Genomic DNA, 20,390 nt, shown 5'->3' with positions numbered 1-20,390 from the left:
TTCTCCTCTTCTCCATTTATCTGATATATTTTTAATAGCTGCCTTTACTTCCTCACTTATTAAGGAGGTGCCGCTAACCAAAGATGTCCTTATTCATGATTATGAAATTGCGGGTTTTAGTCATCTAGTAAACTTTCCTAGAACAATTTCCAGTTTTCATTCACATTTTCCTGTCTAAGTCTCACAACTTCTGTCTGAGTTTCTCTTCCCAACCACTTTCATTCACTGTTTTTCTGGTTCCTTTGCGAAATAAGCCAATGGGAGCATCAAACACAAGGCTAGACAGAGATGTAGAAAACAGACTAGATAGAAAATCTTGTGTCTTTCCTTGGGCAAGTTAGAAGCAAGATGGAAAGCTCTTGGTTTAACATCCTAACAAGAAAAAAGGAGTTTCTTTTCAATGTCTCTTCAGAATATGCTGGGCTATGGTTCAGTTCCTGTTCTCATTTAGTCTAATTACACAGTCATTACCAGGAGTTACTAAGCTTGCACTGGCAGTCTCTTTTCTAGGAATTAACCAGCTCTACTCAGTTCAAAAATTATTGGAAATATGTTTTAGACATTATTACCAAAGAAACGAGAAGCAACCGGGAAAATCAGATTAAAAAAAGACTAGAAGTTCAAAGAAGCTCAAAAATATTGAATACTTCCTCATTCCTATTAAACCTTTCAGAAGCTTTTGCTTTATTAACAGCAGTGATGGTTAAATGTGCTGTCAGTGACCTGTGTTAGACTGGGGAGTCCTGGGGTGAAAACACCAAGGCAAGGCATCAGCTTGCCAGATATTTAGGAGTACCTTGGTGAAAGATGCGAAATGTGTAGTGTCCCCAAAAAAACTAAACAAAGATGAATGAAGCTGACTGGTTGATGGTCCTCCTTCCTGTTACATGCTGTAGTTTGGGAATCACGAGGAAACAAAGAGCAAGTGTTCCTGATGATACAGAAGTTTATTAGAACCGAAAGGGCTAATGATTATAAGATTAGAGTCTTGATTACAATTGAGCACTGGTTTACCAAAAATGTGGTAGGAATACAAAGCTAATTCTTGGTAGACTTTTTTTTATTTGAGGGTAGGTATAATAACACATAACAAAAGGAGCATCTAACTATGTTTAAGCACAACTCCTAAAGAGTTTTTCTGGTTTTGTTTCTTTAGGTGGTGGGTTTTTTTGATTTTCTTGTTTGTTTTTGTTTCCTTTTTTCCCCCTCCTTTTTTCCCCCTCCTTAAATCAAATCTACTACAATAGCATGAGGGAAGAGGAGAAAACAGAAAAAAGTTTTGGGAATATAGTCTTCCTAATAAACATTATACAAACTTGGCTCCAACATTATAGCTGCCTACTTGATTTTAGTACTGCTACTTGTGAGGAAATCGAATAGTTAGAGTAGAAAACAGGTATAAATGTCTAGTAGCTGGGAAAAATTAAATCAGAGGGAATCAGGGCTTTGGGGTATGCAGCAGACAGGGATCTATCATGAGGAAAATGACAATTGTCAACCTTAGGAAAAGACTTCTTCATTCTAGGCATGTTACTGTTACTTCAGGCCATATAACTGATGCAAAGGTTGAGATTTGTGTTTCACATATAATATTACAACAGAAGTAATTCCAGTGCAGGTATAAAAAAGTCAATTTTTTTCCATCAAACTAGCCTCCTCTATTAGCTCATTTTAAAGTTTTAAATCTCTTTCCAAACTAAAATAAAACCCATACAGTTCTATCTCCACTGGAGTTCAATTTAGTTATCCTGGAAACACGATGATGAAATGATATTGCAACTACTTCTCAGTTATAGTGAACCAAGAAAGTTTTTGGAAAAAAAAAATTGTTTAACTGGGGCAGAGAATAGAAGCAGCTACTAAATATTTTACTACAGAAAAAGATCTGGAACATACACAATTTGGTGCAGCAGATTTGGTTTTCTGTGCTATTGGCAATTCTTTTTTAAAAATTAGGTCATTTCTTTTTTTTAAAAGAAACATTCCTAAGTAGCATTTGTGGAGATTATACTACTGTTAAAAAGTGCATTGCTTTCAAGCTGCAGTGTATTTCACATCCTACATATATTATTTTTTCAACATACAACAGATTTGTCAAATTGGAGTGGCCCTATTTAGTCTCATGTTTACAATTTTCTGTAGTTGAATGTGAAATTAGAGCCATCAAATTGTCATAATTCTCTAAGACACTGTTGCTTGGTGCTTTTTTTTTTTTTCCCCCACTTTCTGTTTCTTTACACATTCCTTCAAATCATGGGAAAATGTATCTAAACATAAGTATTTGACCTTTTTTTTTCTGGGAAAGACTCTCTTCTACTTCAGAAAACTTATATCTTTATATTTCTGTCTCTCTAGATATATCTTCACAAGGTATGTATATTGTTTATTATATACCAAAAACCCAAGAACTGATACTGTGGATGACTATACAACACTTGTTCTCTATCCTGACTAATAGTGATTCATCCTTGCTTAGACTTTGACATTCATCTTTAAAACACACCTGAGATAAAAATAAATCTCTGATGGTGGTCAAACATTGCAACAGGTTGCTCAGAGGGGTCTTAGAGATTCCATCCAGTGATATGATCCCAAGGAACACCAGGTGTCTTCACAATTGGCCTAGTTGTGAGCAGAGGATTGGACCAGATGACCTCTAAAGACTTTCTACAATTTCATTCTCTCTTATACACGAAAATAAGCAAAATATGTTCCAAAGTATTCTCTTTTCCACTCTTAAGAATTGAGAGAGATTTTTTTTAATGGTCTCCTGTTCAACATACACGCCCTAATATAATGTTTCTGTCAGGACTACTGGCTTCTCCAGCTGTGCCAGGGAAAGGTGACTGTTTGCTTTAGTACCAGGAGCACCAAGGCAGCACCCCTGGGTTTGAGTTCCACTGGCAAATGGAAAGCCGTGCCCTCCCGTGCTGGGGTCGTGCACTCTGGATCGACCGGCGCTGGCGTCTGGGGTGACTGCGGGGCCAGGCAAGGTGAGGGCTAAGAGCAGACGTGCAATGAGAGCTCATGTGGAAGGCAGTGCTGATGGACCCCTGTGCTGAAAGCCTCAAATATGCATGCTGCTGCTTTGAGTGGAGGATTGCTCTTCCACGAGACTGGCCACAGAGGCATCCTCCCCTTGACAGAAATACCGTTCTTGGGTACGTGAAATAATTATGAGATGAATATGAATTGAAAGTGCACTTCCTCTTGACCTACTTCCCAGGCAGGGAAGCACAGCTTGATACCCTCCTGTTTGGAGAGGTAAAATTATCTCTACATTCCCTGGGCTCTGCACAAGCCTCTATTGTTTGGTACCAACCACATGGCTAATTATCGTGCCTAAGATGCAGTCTCTTATAATGATTTCCTTCCACCTCCTGTCAACACCCAGGCTGACTAACCAAACTGGTTTCTTGGGAGGGAAGTGTACCTGTTTACCCCGTCAATAAATACACCTCTGTTTTGTTTGCACGGTGAAGGTAAACATGCAGAATGATAGTGTAAGCTGGCTTTGGGAAAGTGGTTGATCATTTCTGGGGTGCTCCAGGTCTGTGTGCATCATATTCCCTCCTTGTTAGGTGAATAGGCCTTTCTTTACTCACAAGGCTGTAGGATGCATCTTTTTATTTCACCACAAAAATCAATTACATGTTGCACTAATACTAGTGGAGTCTGGCTTGGTCCCAAGTCCCACAGCAGCTCAAGGAGCAGGAAAGTGATGCCACTGGTGTGACAATCTCCTTGCTTGAAGGATGTAAGCTCCAGAAATAGAGCTTTTGACATAGGGGCCTTCCTATCCCTTCAGAGAGGTCTGTGGCTCTTTTTCTGGTGTCTGTAAGAAAGTACAGAGGATGCCCCAGCACAGCTCTTGCTGGCATTTCAAAGCCACCAGCTGTGCTGGTGTTCTGGGAACTTTACTGCAGGTCATTTCCTTCTCCTGAGGAATCAATCCACAGTTCTTCCCTCAAAAGTAACTGTTTGAAAAGGGAGAAGCTGCTGGGATTTTCTGCCCTAGATAAGCACCCCACAAAGAAAAAAAAAAAAAAAGAAAAAAAGAAAGAAAAGTATAACAGAAAAATCTGTTTGCTGATACCTAAAAAATCATGAACTGATTGTAACTGTCATAACTGATGACTTGCTGTTGCAGGGTATGAGCACAAGCACCAAATGTATAGAGAAAAGGAAGTTAAGCGAAACAGCAGACAGCAGGCTATGGAAATCCCTAAATTAGCAAGTCAGTAAGTCTGTGCAGCCCCACATGGCATCATGCAGTTGTATCAAGTTGGACTGGAAGCAGTAGAGAGCAGGGTGTTGCCAAATGATTGCTCTGTTAATCCATAACCTGAATAAACCACACAGAGATAAGTGATATGATGATGCATAAATTGACAGAACAAAATCTCAATTCCAACTTCACAGGTAGAGGTCTGTAGGTCACAGCAAAGAAAATTTATGCCAGGAAAGAATCTGATCACGAGTTGCGTTGTTTTTTTCCCACGTGTATACGACACCAAAGATAATAGCTTTTGCTGCAAACTTCACCCAGGATGAATTGTGAATCAGTGCACATGAATCACCTGCCAAACCCTCCACTGCGTCAGTGATAAGAGAATACAAATTCAAAAGTGCAGGTGCCATATCAGCAGCTGGAGTGGAGCTGACAGCGCAGCCAGAGACAATGACCATTCCTGAATTCCTTCCTGGCCGCGGTTTGAATGTTTCGTCTCACTTTCCACACTAACATATGACACATCTGAGTGATGTGACCTCTGTAACAGATCTGAATGTCCATCTGAGCGCTCTCGGCTTGTCAGTGGTAATTTCATTCAGTTTGAACATCCACAGTTGCTGCTACAGTCTTAGACATCACTAACTAAACTGCTCACAACTACCAGGTGTGTCCAGTGACCAATTTATAGTTCCAGAGTTGTCTAGTCTCAGAATGATCTGGGGGGATTTTTTCCCCCTCCCATGTACTGATTTAACACTCTCCCTCCAGAAGACAATCCTGTTATCAGCAAGGATACTGAACAGGGAAACTCCTTGACCGAGATTAATTCACAGGAAACAGATTCAAAGGCATTGTTTTGGTTGTCAAAGCAAGCACAGCTTCAGCTGAACTGGGCTCCAAATCTCTTAATTTATTTTTGCAGCCTAATTAAATGCATCTTTCTTAATTAATTAATTACACTAGAGAAGATTGCCTCAAATCCACACAAATACTGAAAGCATGCCAAATCCAAAGCCAATAGGAGTTATCAATCAGCACCTCTGGCCAGACACCCACAGCCCTGGGGCTGCCCACTGACTGCCTGCTCCTGTTTCCCCCTAGGGGTCAGTGGAAGCTTTCTTTCCCCACAGCTTTCAGTAGGAACACAGTTGGCCATCGAGTCAGGAACATGGCAAACAGGTCCCTGGTTGAAGCCAGTTCCAGGCAAAAGGCCATTCCAGAGCCATTTGCTTAAATGTTTCCTTGGCTCCCCTGATGCAAAACACTTCCTGTGACACTTTAGATATATCAGCATAATGAAGCTTGGGGTTTATTTCCACCCACCTCCTTTCAAGGGACTAAAAAGACCTCAGACAGTATAATTTTCAAAGGGCAGTATTTTCCTGCACTGTGGCTCAGAACAGCTGCCTACACAAAGTAGTGTGGCTGAGAAGTTCCCACTGGTTATACTAGAAGTTCCAGCCCTGTTGGGCTCATTAAAAGGAACAATATATTTAGCTTAATGGTTAGGAGAGACCGCTATTAATTTTGAAATGGGGGATTTACAAATCAGTTATTGCTTCCATGAGCGAGACAGAATGTTGAACCGGATGGGTAACAGCCACAAGGTCTGATGTCCTGCTGCTGTGATCAGAGACAAATCCATACAGGACATCTTGGCTCCACTAGCCAGGCAGGAAGCAGAAAACAGCCACCTGATCTTCCTCCCCACACATCTGCTGTCTGCAGAGCCTTCTCACAAGCACAACTTCAGCCGCATGAGCTTTCTCAGTAGCCCGTGAATGCTTAGTAACTCATCTGCATTCAATAACCTAGAAAGGCCTCAATACTTTTGGAAGCATCAAGCCCCTTTCTCAGACTCACCTTAACAGTCTATTTTTGAGATGTGGTTCCCCAAGCTTTTTCATCTGTGCCTTGGGGTAGAAAGTGATGGTGTACGTTCCTTCTCCCACCAGATCTGAGACAAGCAGACCTTCACCATTTAGGGCTATACAGGAAGACTCCTTTCACAGCACAATTTCTCTAAATCACTGTTTTAAAATCTGAAATAAGAGAATGAAGTTTATGCTTGCTTGCATTCTGTGTGCTATTAGCAAGTGAGGTTGCACAGAATTTAGGTTAAGGACAATTTTACTTCTAAAACACTCTTTAATCTGATCTTTAGTATTCCTTTTACATAAAACTGAACAGCCACAGCAACAGCTGTATGAGAAACTGAGCCCAAAACATAATACTTCTCCAAGCTCTACTGTGGTGCCCTCCTTGCAGTGCAGGGAAGAGAAATTTAAGACTTCAGGAGGCTACTATTGACATTCAGGGCATGTAGTGTTAAAGCAGGAGAGACAGTTTTAACTGAAGGGAAATTTTATGGGAAGAATGTGTGTCAGGTGGTTTGTAGCCACTATTCAAAAGAACACAATCCAGGGCTATGACAACCATTAAAAAATATATCAGATTTAATAAGGACCAATTTTACACGCATGACCAACTTCTGAAGTAGTCCTTTTTACAGATCTTCCCTCCCAAGCTTTGTTGCAAGCATTTCTCACTGTTATCTTCCAGTCACAACTTAGTTCAGGGTTGCGTGTGTTATTTCAACACAACATAAAAGCATAAAACTAACTCTAAAATAGATGATTAGTAGGAGGAAATGGATGAAGAGAGAGCTCTACAGTTACTGCATACTTCTTTTACTGAATGGATTCTTGCAACACTCTTCTTGAATGAGTTACATCAGCATCTTTGAAGACCAAAGAACTGTGCTTTCTGAACTCTTTGCCCTTAGACTTCAATCCCTGCTGTGCAGCTGGTCAGAGGAGTTTCCAAGTTATTCAATGCCCTTTTGCAATACTTCCTAACCCGGGACTATCTAGAAAGCATATATAACCCCTTTTAGTCATAGTTACATCTAAATTCATAATCCACCGGAAGAAAAATTGCCAGTGTATCAGCAGAGGCATAGGAGAAACAATTACACTGCAAAAAGTCTTGTTAGTGTCTTAATGATTTGCGTTTATGACTGAGCACCACCTGCAGATTATCTCATCCAATTTGGCCATTTCTCCTGTTCCAGTCCCCCCAGAAAATCCAGAGAGCAGATCCTAGAGTTTAGGAAGATGTCCTGATATAGACTTTACAACTGGGTGCTGCAACAGGGGACTCGAGATTCCAGAGCTGAGCTCCTGAACCCAGCAGGACAGGAAGGTGGCAGCAGCTGGAGCAGACACCAGAGGGAGACAAAACTCTGGAGCCTCCTAACACAGAGGGCAGGGGGCAATAGCCCTCCCACTGCATCCGTTCACCACTTGGTCTCAGAGGCCAACACAAAGTAAAAAGCAAACCCAGCAGAGGTCCTTTCATCTCCTGCTGAATTCCTGTATGTCTCATCCTCCTCATTCGACTTCTCCTGAAACATCATTTCACCTTATTCACACCAGCATCCCCTAGCTGAAGTGCAACTTGCTGATTTTCTCACACAGTTCCCCTGTTGTGCCAGTGACTTATGATTTCAGTTTACCATTAACTACTTAATCCAGTTTGCCAGCAGGAACAGGCCAATTACCTACTATTATGAAAAAATTCTGTTCCAGGCTCTTCAAATCTGTCACTTTGATCTTATAAATTATCTTAATGATGATGTGTTCAGGGCCACAGTTTTAGAGTATAATTTAATTTAATATTGTGAACTTAAGTGGTGATGGCCAAAGATAAGTGTTTCCATTGTTTAACTTCCATTGAACTCAGTGGAAGTTGGACAGGGAAGCCCCGGTACCATTTTTCAGAAGTGGGAGATATTACTGTCCACCAGCTGTTTTGTTTCTGATCTCTGCCCAACAGCAATTCACAATTTATGTTTAACATATCGATATACCAATGACCATTTTTATAACCCATTTTATAACCCTGAACTTGGCGTGACTAGCTCTTGCAGCACCATCAAGCTGCACTGAAGGATAGAAAGAAAAAGGAAAAACAGTCTCATCCTATGAATTCTTCTGTCAACATAGCAAGCTATAAATGCAAACAACAGAATGACCCCACCCTTGAAATTCCTCCAGGAAGACAAGGGGAAGCCAAACTTAATATTTTTAATTACCAAGGAAAACCTTCCATTCTTCTATAACCACCTTAAACCTCCTCCCTGAGCTTTACTGTACTGTATCCTAAGGCAGGGCCTTGGCCCAGCTTTCAATTAAATTATTAATAGAAAAAATAGAGCCAAAGTTTCCCAACTCAGATCCCTCAAGTTGTTAAACTCATACAAAGTAACACGACACTAGATCCGCTGATTTCAGATTTTCCTCCCGTACCCAAGGTTTTGGGTGCATGTTGTGTTGGATCCTTCCTTTGCTCCGAATGTAGGAAGGGCTCCCTTGCTGACCCAGTTAACTGTGTCCCTGGGCCCGAGTTGTTTCTAGTGATAACAAAAACCTTGCTTGGGAATGCCAGGTCCCGTTGAGCCTCTGTAGGGGCTTAATTTCAGACCTTGGAACCCCTGTATGACAAGGGGTTCACTGGGCCAGGGTGGGCTTGGAAAAATCTGCACCAGGGGGGAAAAAAAAAAATAAAAATAAAAAATCAAAGAATGGCTCCTTGCCATCTTTTTGCTGTCCCCAACTCATTCACTCTCTCCCACTGTCAGGGTCAGCCTTCTGAAGCAGCCACCTCCAGGGACTTGCACGGGACATGAGAATACCCCACAGAGTCCAGTGCTGCTGCCTTTCACAATGGGACTTCCCATGTGGGCTGATGTGTGAGCCTGGGCAGAGGGAGATGGGTCTTGCACAGGGCTAGTTTCTTAAAGAATAAAGTTCAGCAAAGAAGCAAATGGCATAACTGCTTAGATTGGATGCTGCCAGTTTACTGTATAGAGACTGGAATTTGCACACTCCAGTAAGAAGGGCGTGGCTGGGACACACTTCCCCACATCAAGGTGGTGCAGAAGGATGATTGCCCATTTGTTCTGTGCCAGCTCATTTCCTTGGCCATCAGAAGGTGCTAGAAGAGAGAAGAGCTCCCAGAGCCCACACCACGAGGTGATGCAGGGGAAAGAGGGCGAGTAACTCAGCAAGCATCAGGGAGAAGGCTCTTTTGGGGACTTTAAGGAGACCAGCGGGTTTATACATAGAAGGTAGTCCATGGAAGTTGCTGAGAGGGACACCAAAATTGAAGGAATAGACTCGCTGTGAACAGACATTTTCTTTTTAAAGTTAATATCTCACCCAACCATTTCTCTAATTAAAAAACTCCCCCCCCTTTTTTTTAGCTTAACGTACTGTTCTCATATCTCCAGTTTTACAAACTAGACACTTTTTTCTTTAATCGTGTGTGCCCTTTGATGTGAGGCGATTCCATCTCAAGGTTTTGTCTAATTCGAGTTTCTGTCACATATGGCCAAAAAAACAAGTTGTGGCACAAAACGCACCCTGACCCCATCTGGATTTTCCTGTTGGTTCAGATTCACGTAGCTTTAGCTAACAGCAGCGAGACTAAAGAGAAACCTGAACATTTCCTGGGCAATATCACCCCCAAAACACTGTCTGTGTCCCCCAAACAAAAGACATTAGATGTGCCAATGAAAGAGGAAAATGGGAAAGGAAGAGCCAAAGCATGGAATTACTTGATTCCAACAGTGAGCAAGGACTCAGCAAGGTGCAGTTTGAAGAAAGGGAAGTAATGCTGCATCTGTCAGAAAACTAGATCAGATTCTGGGTTACTTCTGTTGCAGCTGCCTGTGTGCTCCTAAGCAAGTTCACACCTGTCATAACAGGACACCCATGATGTGATGAGGTGTCTGGGTGCCACTTGAATCTGAAAATAGAAGCATCCCCTCCTTGTGGGACATACCCCTTGCCTCTGCAATTGAGGTAACTCCTTCTTGACTTGAACTACAGTGACAACTTTTCCTGAAAGACGAGAGGAGCAAAGAGCCGTTGCGCTCAACACCTTACCTGCTTTCAGGGTTCAGAGGGGCAAAAGCTCAATCTCAGCTGCTCAGAAGGGACCTCTAAGACTCTAAGGCATTTCCCTGAGTGTGTTCCATTGCTTTATAGCTCTGAACTTGTGAATGGTTCCCACCAGATAGGTTTAAGGAGGTCTGCCAATCACTTACATGTTCAAGAGCTGTCTTGCACAGCTAAGCTCACTCTCCTTTGTTACCTTTGGAGAATGCCTAAGGAGACATCTCCAATGGTCCACGGGATACAGGTGAAAACCAGCTGCATTCCCTAGTGGGAATTTTTTTTTTCTAGTATCTTCTTGATTCAGTCTTGCTTCATGCTGAAGCAACGCAGGCCCAAACTGCTCAGTGCTTTGTCTCTCAAAGAAGGATTGAAACTTAATCCAGTGCATATGCATGGCATGTGCTAGAGTGTGGGAGAGACCAAAACCCCTGAGTTCCACTGTTTATGGATGCAATGTCATCAGCTCTGTCTCTGTTGAAACCCTTGGTCATGTTCTTCCTTTTTTCCCACTTGGATTCCCACAGCTTCTTTTCCATGGAGAGCCCCGAGCACTCAGAGGGTGGCCAGGGGCACATAAATGCCCAAATCTACAGATGAACCTGAACTCCAGTGCCTTGGAGAGAGGTTTACCTGGGAAATACTGTGAGATGTAAATCACCCTTGGAAGAAAAAAAAAAAAAACACAAACCCTACCTAATTTCATCAGCTTCAGTGGCTTTACCTGCATGATGAATTCAGTCCATGTGTATTCTGTACACAACAGGCACATATTGCACTTCTGCAGTAGATTTTGGCTCTCTCTCTCTCCCTACACATCACCCTATGAACATTCTTATTAATTTACAGATGGGGAAAACTATAATCCAGGGAGAGCAAGTAGGATGCCCTGAGCCACACAGCAAATGACAAATTAACCTTGGGCTTCCTCATATGAAAAGCAACACCAGGCCAGGGCTGGGTCAGTTTTGAATACAGAGTTACAGGTCACTGGTTTACAGGACACAAGGGACTATTGCTATATGCCTGCCCCATTCTAAGACTTTTCTCTCCCCCCCTCCTCCCCCAAACATCTGCTACAAACCACAGTCAGAGGGGAATTGGACCTTTGGTCTGATCCAGTACAGCTGTTACCATGTTCCCTCAGTTTTAGAAATCAACCTGACCCCTCAGCATTGGACACAAACACCCTTAGACTTGGTAGAAGTTCAATTTTAGGACCTTGCTTTATGAATGTTTTGTATTAAAATGATTTATATGAACACATTTGCTCTTTGGATCTGGCAGCAGCCTGCGATCAAGCCCAGCTTTTCTTAATATTTTGGGCCATAAGCCATCCAGCTTGGGGATTTATTCATCTTAACGTGTTTAGCTTTGTAAGCACAATGCAGTAGTTACTGTTGTGCCTCCCGGCTGCTCTTCTATTTTTTATAAACTCATTTTCTCTGCTAACCTACTTTGAATTTTTTCTTGTAAAGCTGTTTTTAGTCTTCCTCTGCTTCCCTCCCTCCCCCTCTTTTTTTTTTTTCTCTCCCCCAAAACACTGGGATAAAACTGCTCTGGGCACTAAACGCTAGTGACTTGAATAGGTTCCAGCTTCTGTAGCCTGACTTTGGAAATAATTGTTCCCACTAATCCTTTTGAGTGCACTCCCAATTCCATATATTCAAAGAGCTGTCCCCCCCACCACACATACACACCCAATTGCTTCTGTTCAACAACCAGAGATCATGCATCAGCACCTTGTAGTTGCTGGTGCCAAGCAGTTCTTGAGCCCCAAACCCACTAACTGCTTCTGAGCTACAGATGAAGGCTCCTCCACCGCTGTCACTGCCTTTCCCACCTTGTCCTCATCCCAGCTACCTGGAAAAGAAAAATCATCTTCTATTCCAGCTCAGCTCTGCAGCCTGCCAGTCGATTCCTGGATCCCTTCAATTCAGTATCATAAATACACTTAACGAGGGAGTTTAATATAGATTTGGTAAGACAGTTATTTGAGCGATACATAATTTATGTTGCCCTGTAGCATAGGAAGCCTTGAGTGGAGTCTGAGAGTGAACAGATTCAAGAAACTCGCCAGACAGCAGAGGGCCAAAGGGGGAAAAGAGTGGGGGAGAAAGAGGAGACAGCAACCCAGGGAAGGAGGTGCATGAAGCAGGAGAAGAGCTCAATAGCAGAAAGAAGCGTGAAAGACAGACAAGGTGAAAGGCACAGGGTGAGAAAAGAATGGAGAAGGAGAGAATAGAAGAAGATGAAAAGAGAGAGGAGAAGCTGAACAGAAGATGCAGTCGGGGCAGAGAGTCTGCAGGATGAATAAGAGATGAGAAGCAGCATGAAAAGGGAGAAATAAAGAGCAGAGCATGCACACTTGATGCGACAAGCAGGTCTCTGCAGGCTGCGAGTGCCGCAGCCAGCCGGGAAGCAGAGCCGACTGCCGTGTCAGCCGGAGGGCAAGGGCAAGGAGAGGCGCCCCGGCTCTCATGGGGCTCTGCTACCTCGTGACTCATCCCCGCTCCCCCTGCCAGCCACAGCCAGGGGACTGCCTGGCTTCCCTACCCACTTCCAGCCCCTCAGCTCCATGCGGTGTTAGGTTTTGCTGTTATCCTCCTGCTCTCGTGTGGCCTCATTTCAGGAGCTGTAGGGAGAATATGATGCCAGCCTTTCAGCTGGATAAAAAATTGGAGAGGCGCTGCTGGCAGTCTCACCCAACCACACGTTCATCCTTGAGCGGCTGTAGTGTCCTACTTTGGCACCCCTGGGCTCAAGGATGAGCTTAAATGCTGCACTATGGTGACACCTCTGCCCGAGGGACTTCACCAAGTTTTCTTGTAGCTATGAGGTGAGACACAGGAGGCAGACAAAGCAAATGGAGAGAGGGAGTTTGGTAGACCAGAGAACACAAACAGTGCTTGTCAAGCACACAGGATCTGTGCCTGCCATTTGCCTAGGTTCCCACTTTGGAAAAGGCACTGCCTCTCAGCTCCTGGAAGTCACATTTTGGTTGGAGAGCTTTCATCCAAAGTAGTTAGTGTCAATTAGCTCTCCATTAAACTCAGCAGTGACCTGTCACAGAAGTATGGGAAAACCTCAGAGACAGACCTCCATTAGGACCAGCCTGGTACATGGAAAGATACTAGAAAAGCACCCCTGATGTATTTTCTGGAATTTATGCAATATGAATCGAAGGTAACACAACCATTTGGCTCCGAATGGGACCCCTAGTGAGCAGAACAGATGGTTATATTAAAAGGAAAAAACCCTAAGCACAACTGGACTAGTCAACAGCCTCCACAGAGGCTGAAGAGGGGGCCTGGCCCTGAACACTCAGTTTTCCTTTTGCCTGCAGTATCCATGATGAGGTTTACTATTACTTCTGTTCGTGGAACGCAGCCAAGATACTTGCTGTTGTGCCAAACTGGAGAAAAACAGCCTCTGCCTCACAAAGTTTACAGTATAGCTGGTATTGACCAAAGGGCTCCCTGTGTATCCCTTCTCTTGCACACGTGTGGCTGTGCATGGACCTGCTTCCCTGACCGCAGGCTGGCACATACAGCTCTGTGAGGGAATTCCAACCCTGTGGGTGAGCAGGCGTCGGGCCATTGCTGCTCTTCCTGATGCTGCCGCTCTCTATGCCCAGGCATGAAGGCCAAAAATACTTAAATTCGCTCCCTTCATCCCAAGTGAAGTGGTCAGGAGCTGCAGGGAATCAGCTTCCCTGGTAAAGAAGAGTAACTAATAACTGTGCTCTTAAAAGCAGACACAGTGATGGAGAGTTGGGTCTTTAACCTCTCTGCTTGCTGCCCACAGAAGGGTGACTGTGCTCCTCTCCTACCTTGCAAGATGATGATGACATTCAACGTGCTTTAACCTTCATCAGCTGATGTTTACAAAGTATTTCTAAAGCTGATGAACAGCCAATACTGTGGAAACACCCCCCGGGTTTTCCCTGGTGCTGGGTGTGCTCCCTGTGAGCAGTTGGCTGTTTATCATCCGGGATCCCCGTGGCGGGAGTCCCCACACTCACCCCTCCGAGTGCACAGCCTACATCCATGTCTCTGTTTTCTTTGGCATTCTCCAGCATTCTCCTTGGAACAAATGGCCAGTAATACAGCTTCTACTCAGACATCCCCCTCTGACAGAGCGCTCCTACGAAGAGGATTATCATTCTCATACTTGTGAGCCCCATGCCGTCCCACTGTCTCTTTTAGGCTGTTCTCCCCTGGGGATGGGGTCAAAAAACCCACAAAATACACACAGATTGGCAATTAGATCTGCTCTCTGATTTATTTTTTTTTCCTGCCCTGAAAAACCAGCAAAACTGCAGGTTTTGTAGAAATTGTCCGAGAAAGTTTAAGAAAGCTCTGTGCTCCCCTCGGCCCAAAATCTGCCAGCTTTGAAAGAAATATTTAGATGAACCTCCTCCAAAAGTTTGCAGAAGAAAGGTAGCTATTTCTTGTAAAAATAAATGCATAATAAAACCCAAAGAATTTCTCTCGAAAACTAATTTTAGTGGAAATTTTTCAGCTGTGGAGCTCAGCACGCCCTCTGGTGCCAGAACCAGGTTTCACAGGCCCTGAAACCTGCCAGCTCCCTACAGCAAAACCAGAGATCAAGTTCAAAAAGGAATTAAAAAAAAAAAACAAAGACCAACAACCAAATCCACACTCGTGGTGATATTCATCCTGCTTGCTCCAAGAATTCCTCCAAAAATCAAAAATAACAATAGAAGTGAAATTGGAATATTTGTGTGTGTGCATGCTTTGAGCAAGAATTAATCCTCTGACTTATAAAACATAGATGGGTGCCTCACTCAGTCTCTTTAGGGATCTGTATTGCTGTGCCACGTTTACACAAAAGCAAATGGAAAGGGGATTTGCCTGAGGGCAGACTGAAGCCAGCAGAGTCTTTGCAGGGAAAGAGGCTGTTTCACATGGAAAGCCAAAACATCCAAAAATGGGGCACAGGAGATCAGCTCCAGCACCAGTTCATCCAGCACTGTTGCATGACCGGGACGGAATTTTTCAAGTCCCAGTTTCCCTGCTCTTTAAGAGTGGGCAATAGTGACAGATCCCCATCTTGGGAAAGTGCTGCTTACTGGTAGGTGCTGTTTTCCAGCAGACATGCTGGCTCTGCAACAACACTTTCAAGATGAACTTGGTGTCTGACTGCCAGATCCAGGTTTCCTTTCTTTGACACATTATAGAGAAAAGGCAGTGATCTCCACTTTCCCAAGGGGAACGCTTTCAAAGCGACTAGAAAGACACCAGCTCTAGCCTGATGACATAAATCACTTTGATGAGCCTTCAGGTATGTCCTGTGACTTGACTTAGGGTTCTGTTTGCCAAAAGGGAATCATAATCTCCTCAGTGATCCCACACAACCTCCCACAGCTGTCTGGCCAATCCTGCTACAGGGAAATTTAAGTTGCTTGTGAATCAGTTCCTGAGCTGCAGCAGTTTACAGGACCGAACTTTTAAACAAAGCAAAAGCAGAAATGGTCTTCAGAAAGCTGTGCAAACATTCTGGCAGCCAAAAAAAAAAAAAAAGAGTCACAACCACACATTCAAACCCCACAGACACAGTAGTTCACTGGTGACAGCTATGGCACAGGCAACCCAAGAAAATCCACCCCCCGGCATTAATCCAAATACCAGGGGTCTGAAGACTCCTGGTTTGTTTAAGCCTCTCCTTATTTGAGACATCAGGCTTCCATTTCTAGCTGCTAGACTAGACAGAACACTGAGGGCCAAAGCCATAAAACCCCTGGATTTCTCCAACTTTTCCTTGCATCTTAAGTGCATCATGTGCTGGAGTGTGTCAACAGAAAGGCAATGAAGCCAGTGAAAGGACTAGAGCACAGGTCCTATGAGGAGAGGCTGAGGGAGCTGGGGTTCTTCAGCCTGGAGAAGAGGAGGCTCAGGGGAGACCTCATCACTCTCTACAGCTCCCTAAAAGGAGTTTGTAGCCAGGTGGGTGCTGGGGGGCCACCCATCACAAATCTTAAGCTACCCAAGTTTAGTGTCCAGCTTTCATCAGCCTTTATCCTTTTGGTAATCTTTCTGGATCTATCTGGACTGAGAGAGCTTTGAATCTGGAGTCACACCTTTTCCATTGCAAAGGTTTCCCAGTTCCAGTTACTCCACATAGGAGAGCAGTACCTGCCTGTGTTTTCATGTCCCAAACAGGAACATGCTGTCATGCTCATCCATGCAAGAGAAGCCCACAGGAAAGCTGTCTATTTTCATTGCCTGATCATCTGGGACACAGAGCTCAGTACGTTGCAACTCTGCCCCATTTCACACTCCAGGTAAAGGAGCATGGGGGCAGCTCAAAAGGAGGACGTGTTTTCATTCAACAAGAGCTCCTGACTTGCTTTATTTTTCTCCACGTAAGCAACTAGAAACAGATGTCTCAGCCTCCTTGTACCAGTCACTCATTTAACAAAAGCTCTGTCCTGTTTGTACAGCGTCCTTGTTCTCGCACCCTTAACTCATCATTACACAGAGATAAATTATCAATGCTCAGCCTTGTGATGCTGCAAGGAAGAGGGCTGATTCCTCAGGAATAAGGAAAACAGCACATGAGAGGGATCAAATCACAAACCTTGCACCATTTCGTATTAGCTCCTCTCTGTTTCAACGGGATCACGTGCTTTCAGGCCAACTAAGAGGCAGTAGTACCTCAGTAAATATTTTTAAAATGTGTTCACAGGATCCGACCTTTTGCTGGCCTCCTTTCCTCAAGATGCAAGACGCCTCTATGCTGCCCCTGACACCACACTGTAATGTTTAAGTCTTGAACACCTACACACTGCCTTGGAGTTCTTTGCCTCCTTACAGTATCTTTTAACTTCTACCTTCCACAGCAAGAAATACAGGCTTTGCAAAAGAACCACTTAACCACAGTAATATCACTGTCAGAAACTGCAAGAATTACATGTTTTAAGCTATCATATTTAAAAAAAAAAAAAGAAAATCACCCAAAGCCCTTTTCTACCCCTAGCTAGCCACTTCTTAGTGGCATCAATAGGTCAGAACAGACACAGTCTTTCCTGCTCACTTTTTCATATGTGGCTTTGTCATATGAAGGTGACCACTAGAGTGGGGCCACAACCCCCTTTCAAAATTGAACTCCAGCATCGGACACACAACCACATACAGTGCTCTCCCAGGATCACTGGTTTTGCTCACACTCTCCTGGCACAGAGAAAGCCACTCTTGCACAGGAATGCACGAAGAGACCCAAGACCACAGCATAAAGCACCTGCCATGACCCTTCCCTAGCATCCTGCCTAGAGCATGGAGGAAAGACTACATTTTATACTTTACATGGTACAAAGAGATGAAAAAAGCACTTACCATTTGATGTAGGCATTTCCAGTATGCACCTCAAGAAATCTCTCTCACCACTTTGAGCAAAAGAAGGCCCCTCAAGCCCAGCCTGGCCTTTACCTCTGGTTTTAAAGGGTTCCCATCAGACAATGCTGAGGGCAAGGCCGCTGGTCTTTACTGCAGCTGACAGGAGGTTGATTACCCAGAACCAAAGTCTATCTGATATATCTAAGTGTTGGGGTTTTTTCTTTTTAAGGTAAGAAGAGCACAGCTTACTGCAGATAGATCCAAATCTTTTGTAATTGTTGCCTTTGCTGGTGGTTTATTACCAGCTTATGATGCTCTGGGTGAATTGAAAACTATCATCCACTTTTCTGACTTTTTGGTTTTTTTCATCACTTGGGTCAAGAGAGCTAACAGGTGAACTCACTAAGAGAAAGGTAGAGAAAAGGTGGATGGCTGAAAGCAGTTAAATTACCTACCTCTTGCAATTAGATTAAAGGCAACCAGGTGATTTGGCTCTTACAAATAGCTGTTTCTTTCCACTGACAAAAAAATGTGCCTGAATGATTAGTTAAAGTCAGGTGTGATGGATCCCACCCCTTGTCTTGTTGCATTTCGGTGCCTGATGTTCTGAAGAAATATTGCCCTTGGTTTCAAAAACAAGAAAGTGAATCATCCCATCTGCTCTAGCACCTTGTCTAAGACAGAAGCCAGCAAAAAATGTTCAGAGAATCATAAATGTCTTCAGGTTGGAAATGATCTTTAAGATCATCAAGTCCAGCCATTAACCTAGTACTGCCATGACCATCACTAAACCATGTCCTGAAGTGCCACATCTACATGTCTTTTAAATACCTCCAGGCATGGTGACCCAGATACTTCCCTGGGCAGTCTGTTCCAGTGCCTGACAAGCCTTTTGTTAAAGAAATCTTTTCCTAATATCCAATCTAAACCTCTCCTGGTGCAACTTGAGGCCATTTCTTCTTGACCTATTGCTTGTCAATAGGACAACTGCTTGTCTTAAGAGACTGGCCCCCGCTTGGCTGCAATCTGGGAGTTGTAGAGAGTGATGAGGTCTTCCCTGAGCCTCCTTTTCTCCAGGATAAACCTCCACAGCTCCCTCAGTTGCTCATAGGACTTACTCTCTAGAACCTTCACCAGCTTTGTTGCCCTTCTCAGGACTCACTCCAGCACATCAACGTCCTTCTTGTAGTGAGGGGCCCAAAACCAAACCCAGCATTCAGGATATGGCCTCACCAGTGCCCAGTGCAGGGAGATGATCCCTTTTCCAGTTGTGCTGGCCACACTATTTTTGATACAGGCCAGGATGCCATTGGCCTTCTTGGCCACCTGGACACACTGACAGCTCATGCTCAGCCAGCAGCCCCAGGCCCTTTTCTGTCAGGGAGCTTTCCAGCCTCTCTTACCCAAGTGTGTAGCACTGCATGAAGTTGTTGTGACCCAGGTACAAGACCCAGCTCTCATCTTGTTGAACCTCATGAAATGGGCCTCAGCTCATTGATCCAGCCTGTCCAGATCCCTCTGCAGAGCCTTTGTATCCTCCAGCAGAGCAACACTCCTGCCCAGTACAGTGTGGCCTGCAAACTCGATCCTCTCATCCAGATCACTGATAATGACATTAAACACAATACCCAACCCAAAGAGATCTCTCTCTAACCCCCTGTAAGTTTGAGGCTTGTCTGTGCCCTGAAGGAGGAGAATTTAATATTCTTTGCAAAACCCCTGGCTTTGGATAATCTATGCTATTGTAACTCTGGATGAGCTTGTTTTCCACAAAAAGACCCGGTATGTTTTTAACCTTGCTGAGGTCTTGATCACTGCAAGTATCTTGTCCTTATTAATACCACGAGGTGGCTCTGAGGGGAAACTGGATGCACCCAACACGTTTAAAACGCTCAACTTTGACTCCTTCCCAGGCTTTCTAGACAAACCCCAAGGAGGAGGCAGCACCCCGTGTGGCACAGATGTGTCTGCTGGTTTAGTGGCATCACCAGTTCATGGGATTTCTCCTGTCCCCCCAGGGCGTGAATCCTCATCTCCGGATCAACGGGCCGATGAACATCAACCACTACGCGACGAAGAAGAGCGTGGCCGAGAGCATGCTGGATGTGGCGCTGTTCATGGCCAACGTCACGCAGCTCAAAGCCGTGCTGGAGCAGGGGCCGTCCTTCCAGTACTATGCCACCCTCATCGTGCTCATCAGCATCTCCCTCTTCTTCCAGGTGATGATCGGGATTCTCCTCATCATCACTGGTAAGGCGGCCACTGAAGGCTGTGCACCCTCGCAGGGTGCTGCAGGGGCAGAGAACCCCATGGCTTGGCTGGTGGGGGGGTGGAAGCGAGAAGCCTCTTCTCCCAAATCATTCCCTTCTGGCTCCAACCAGGGCTGCAGAAGGGTTGAAGGCAGCTTGATGCAGGCGGTAGGGAGGTCTGTGTCACTGCTTTTCAAAGTGCTGAGTGGGTTGTTTTTCACTTGCACAACATCTCTGAGCACAACTCTTCCTTCACTTTCCCACTGCTGACCCTTGGTCACAGTGAAAGACCTGGGTTTTGGCCAAGGTGGGCCATTTGCTGCCCTTGCTGTTATACGCTCTTTCAAGTAGCTCCTGCAGACACTACATTTTAGCCTTGAGCTTTTAGTCTCACTTGAGCTGTGACTTAACAGAACAACTTAGGCAGAGGTATTTCCTGTATTAACCAATTCCACAGTTCTCCTAGTGCCCTACAGACAGTATATTAACATCAGCATTTCAGACAGGCTTCCCCAGTGCTCCATCTGATACAGGAGTTGCTATATTTCCACCTCCAACACTGCTCACTATTAAAAGCCTGCAGAACGCT

General features: G+C 44.4%; 1 protein-coding gene across 1 annotated transcript in view; it reads left to right on the top strand.

The window, feature by feature from the left end:
• Positions 1 to 20,390, top strand: part of NINJ2 (ninjurin 2) — a 47,461-nt gene that overhangs the window by 24,677 nt on the left and 2,394 nt on the right. The window contains exon 2 of the mRNA XM_051785013.1: positions 19,571 to 19,802. Coding sequence (XP_051640973.1) covers positions 19,571 to 19,802 — 232 coding nt within the window. The remainder of the gene's footprint in view (positions 1 to 19,570; positions 19,803 to 20,390) is intronic.

The sequence above is a fragment of the Manacus candei genome, unplaced genomic scaffold (assembly GCF_025592945.1).
Source record: "Manacus candei isolate 608988 ecotype Guabito, Panama unplaced genomic scaffold, ASM2559294v1 h1tg000018l, whole genome shotgun sequence".
NCBI lineage: Eukaryota > Metazoa > Chordata > Aves > Passeriformes > Pipridae > Manacus > Manacus candei.
The sequence above is the reverse complement of the archived record's forward strand: the minus strand, read 5'-3'. Positions and strand labels throughout refer to the sequence as shown.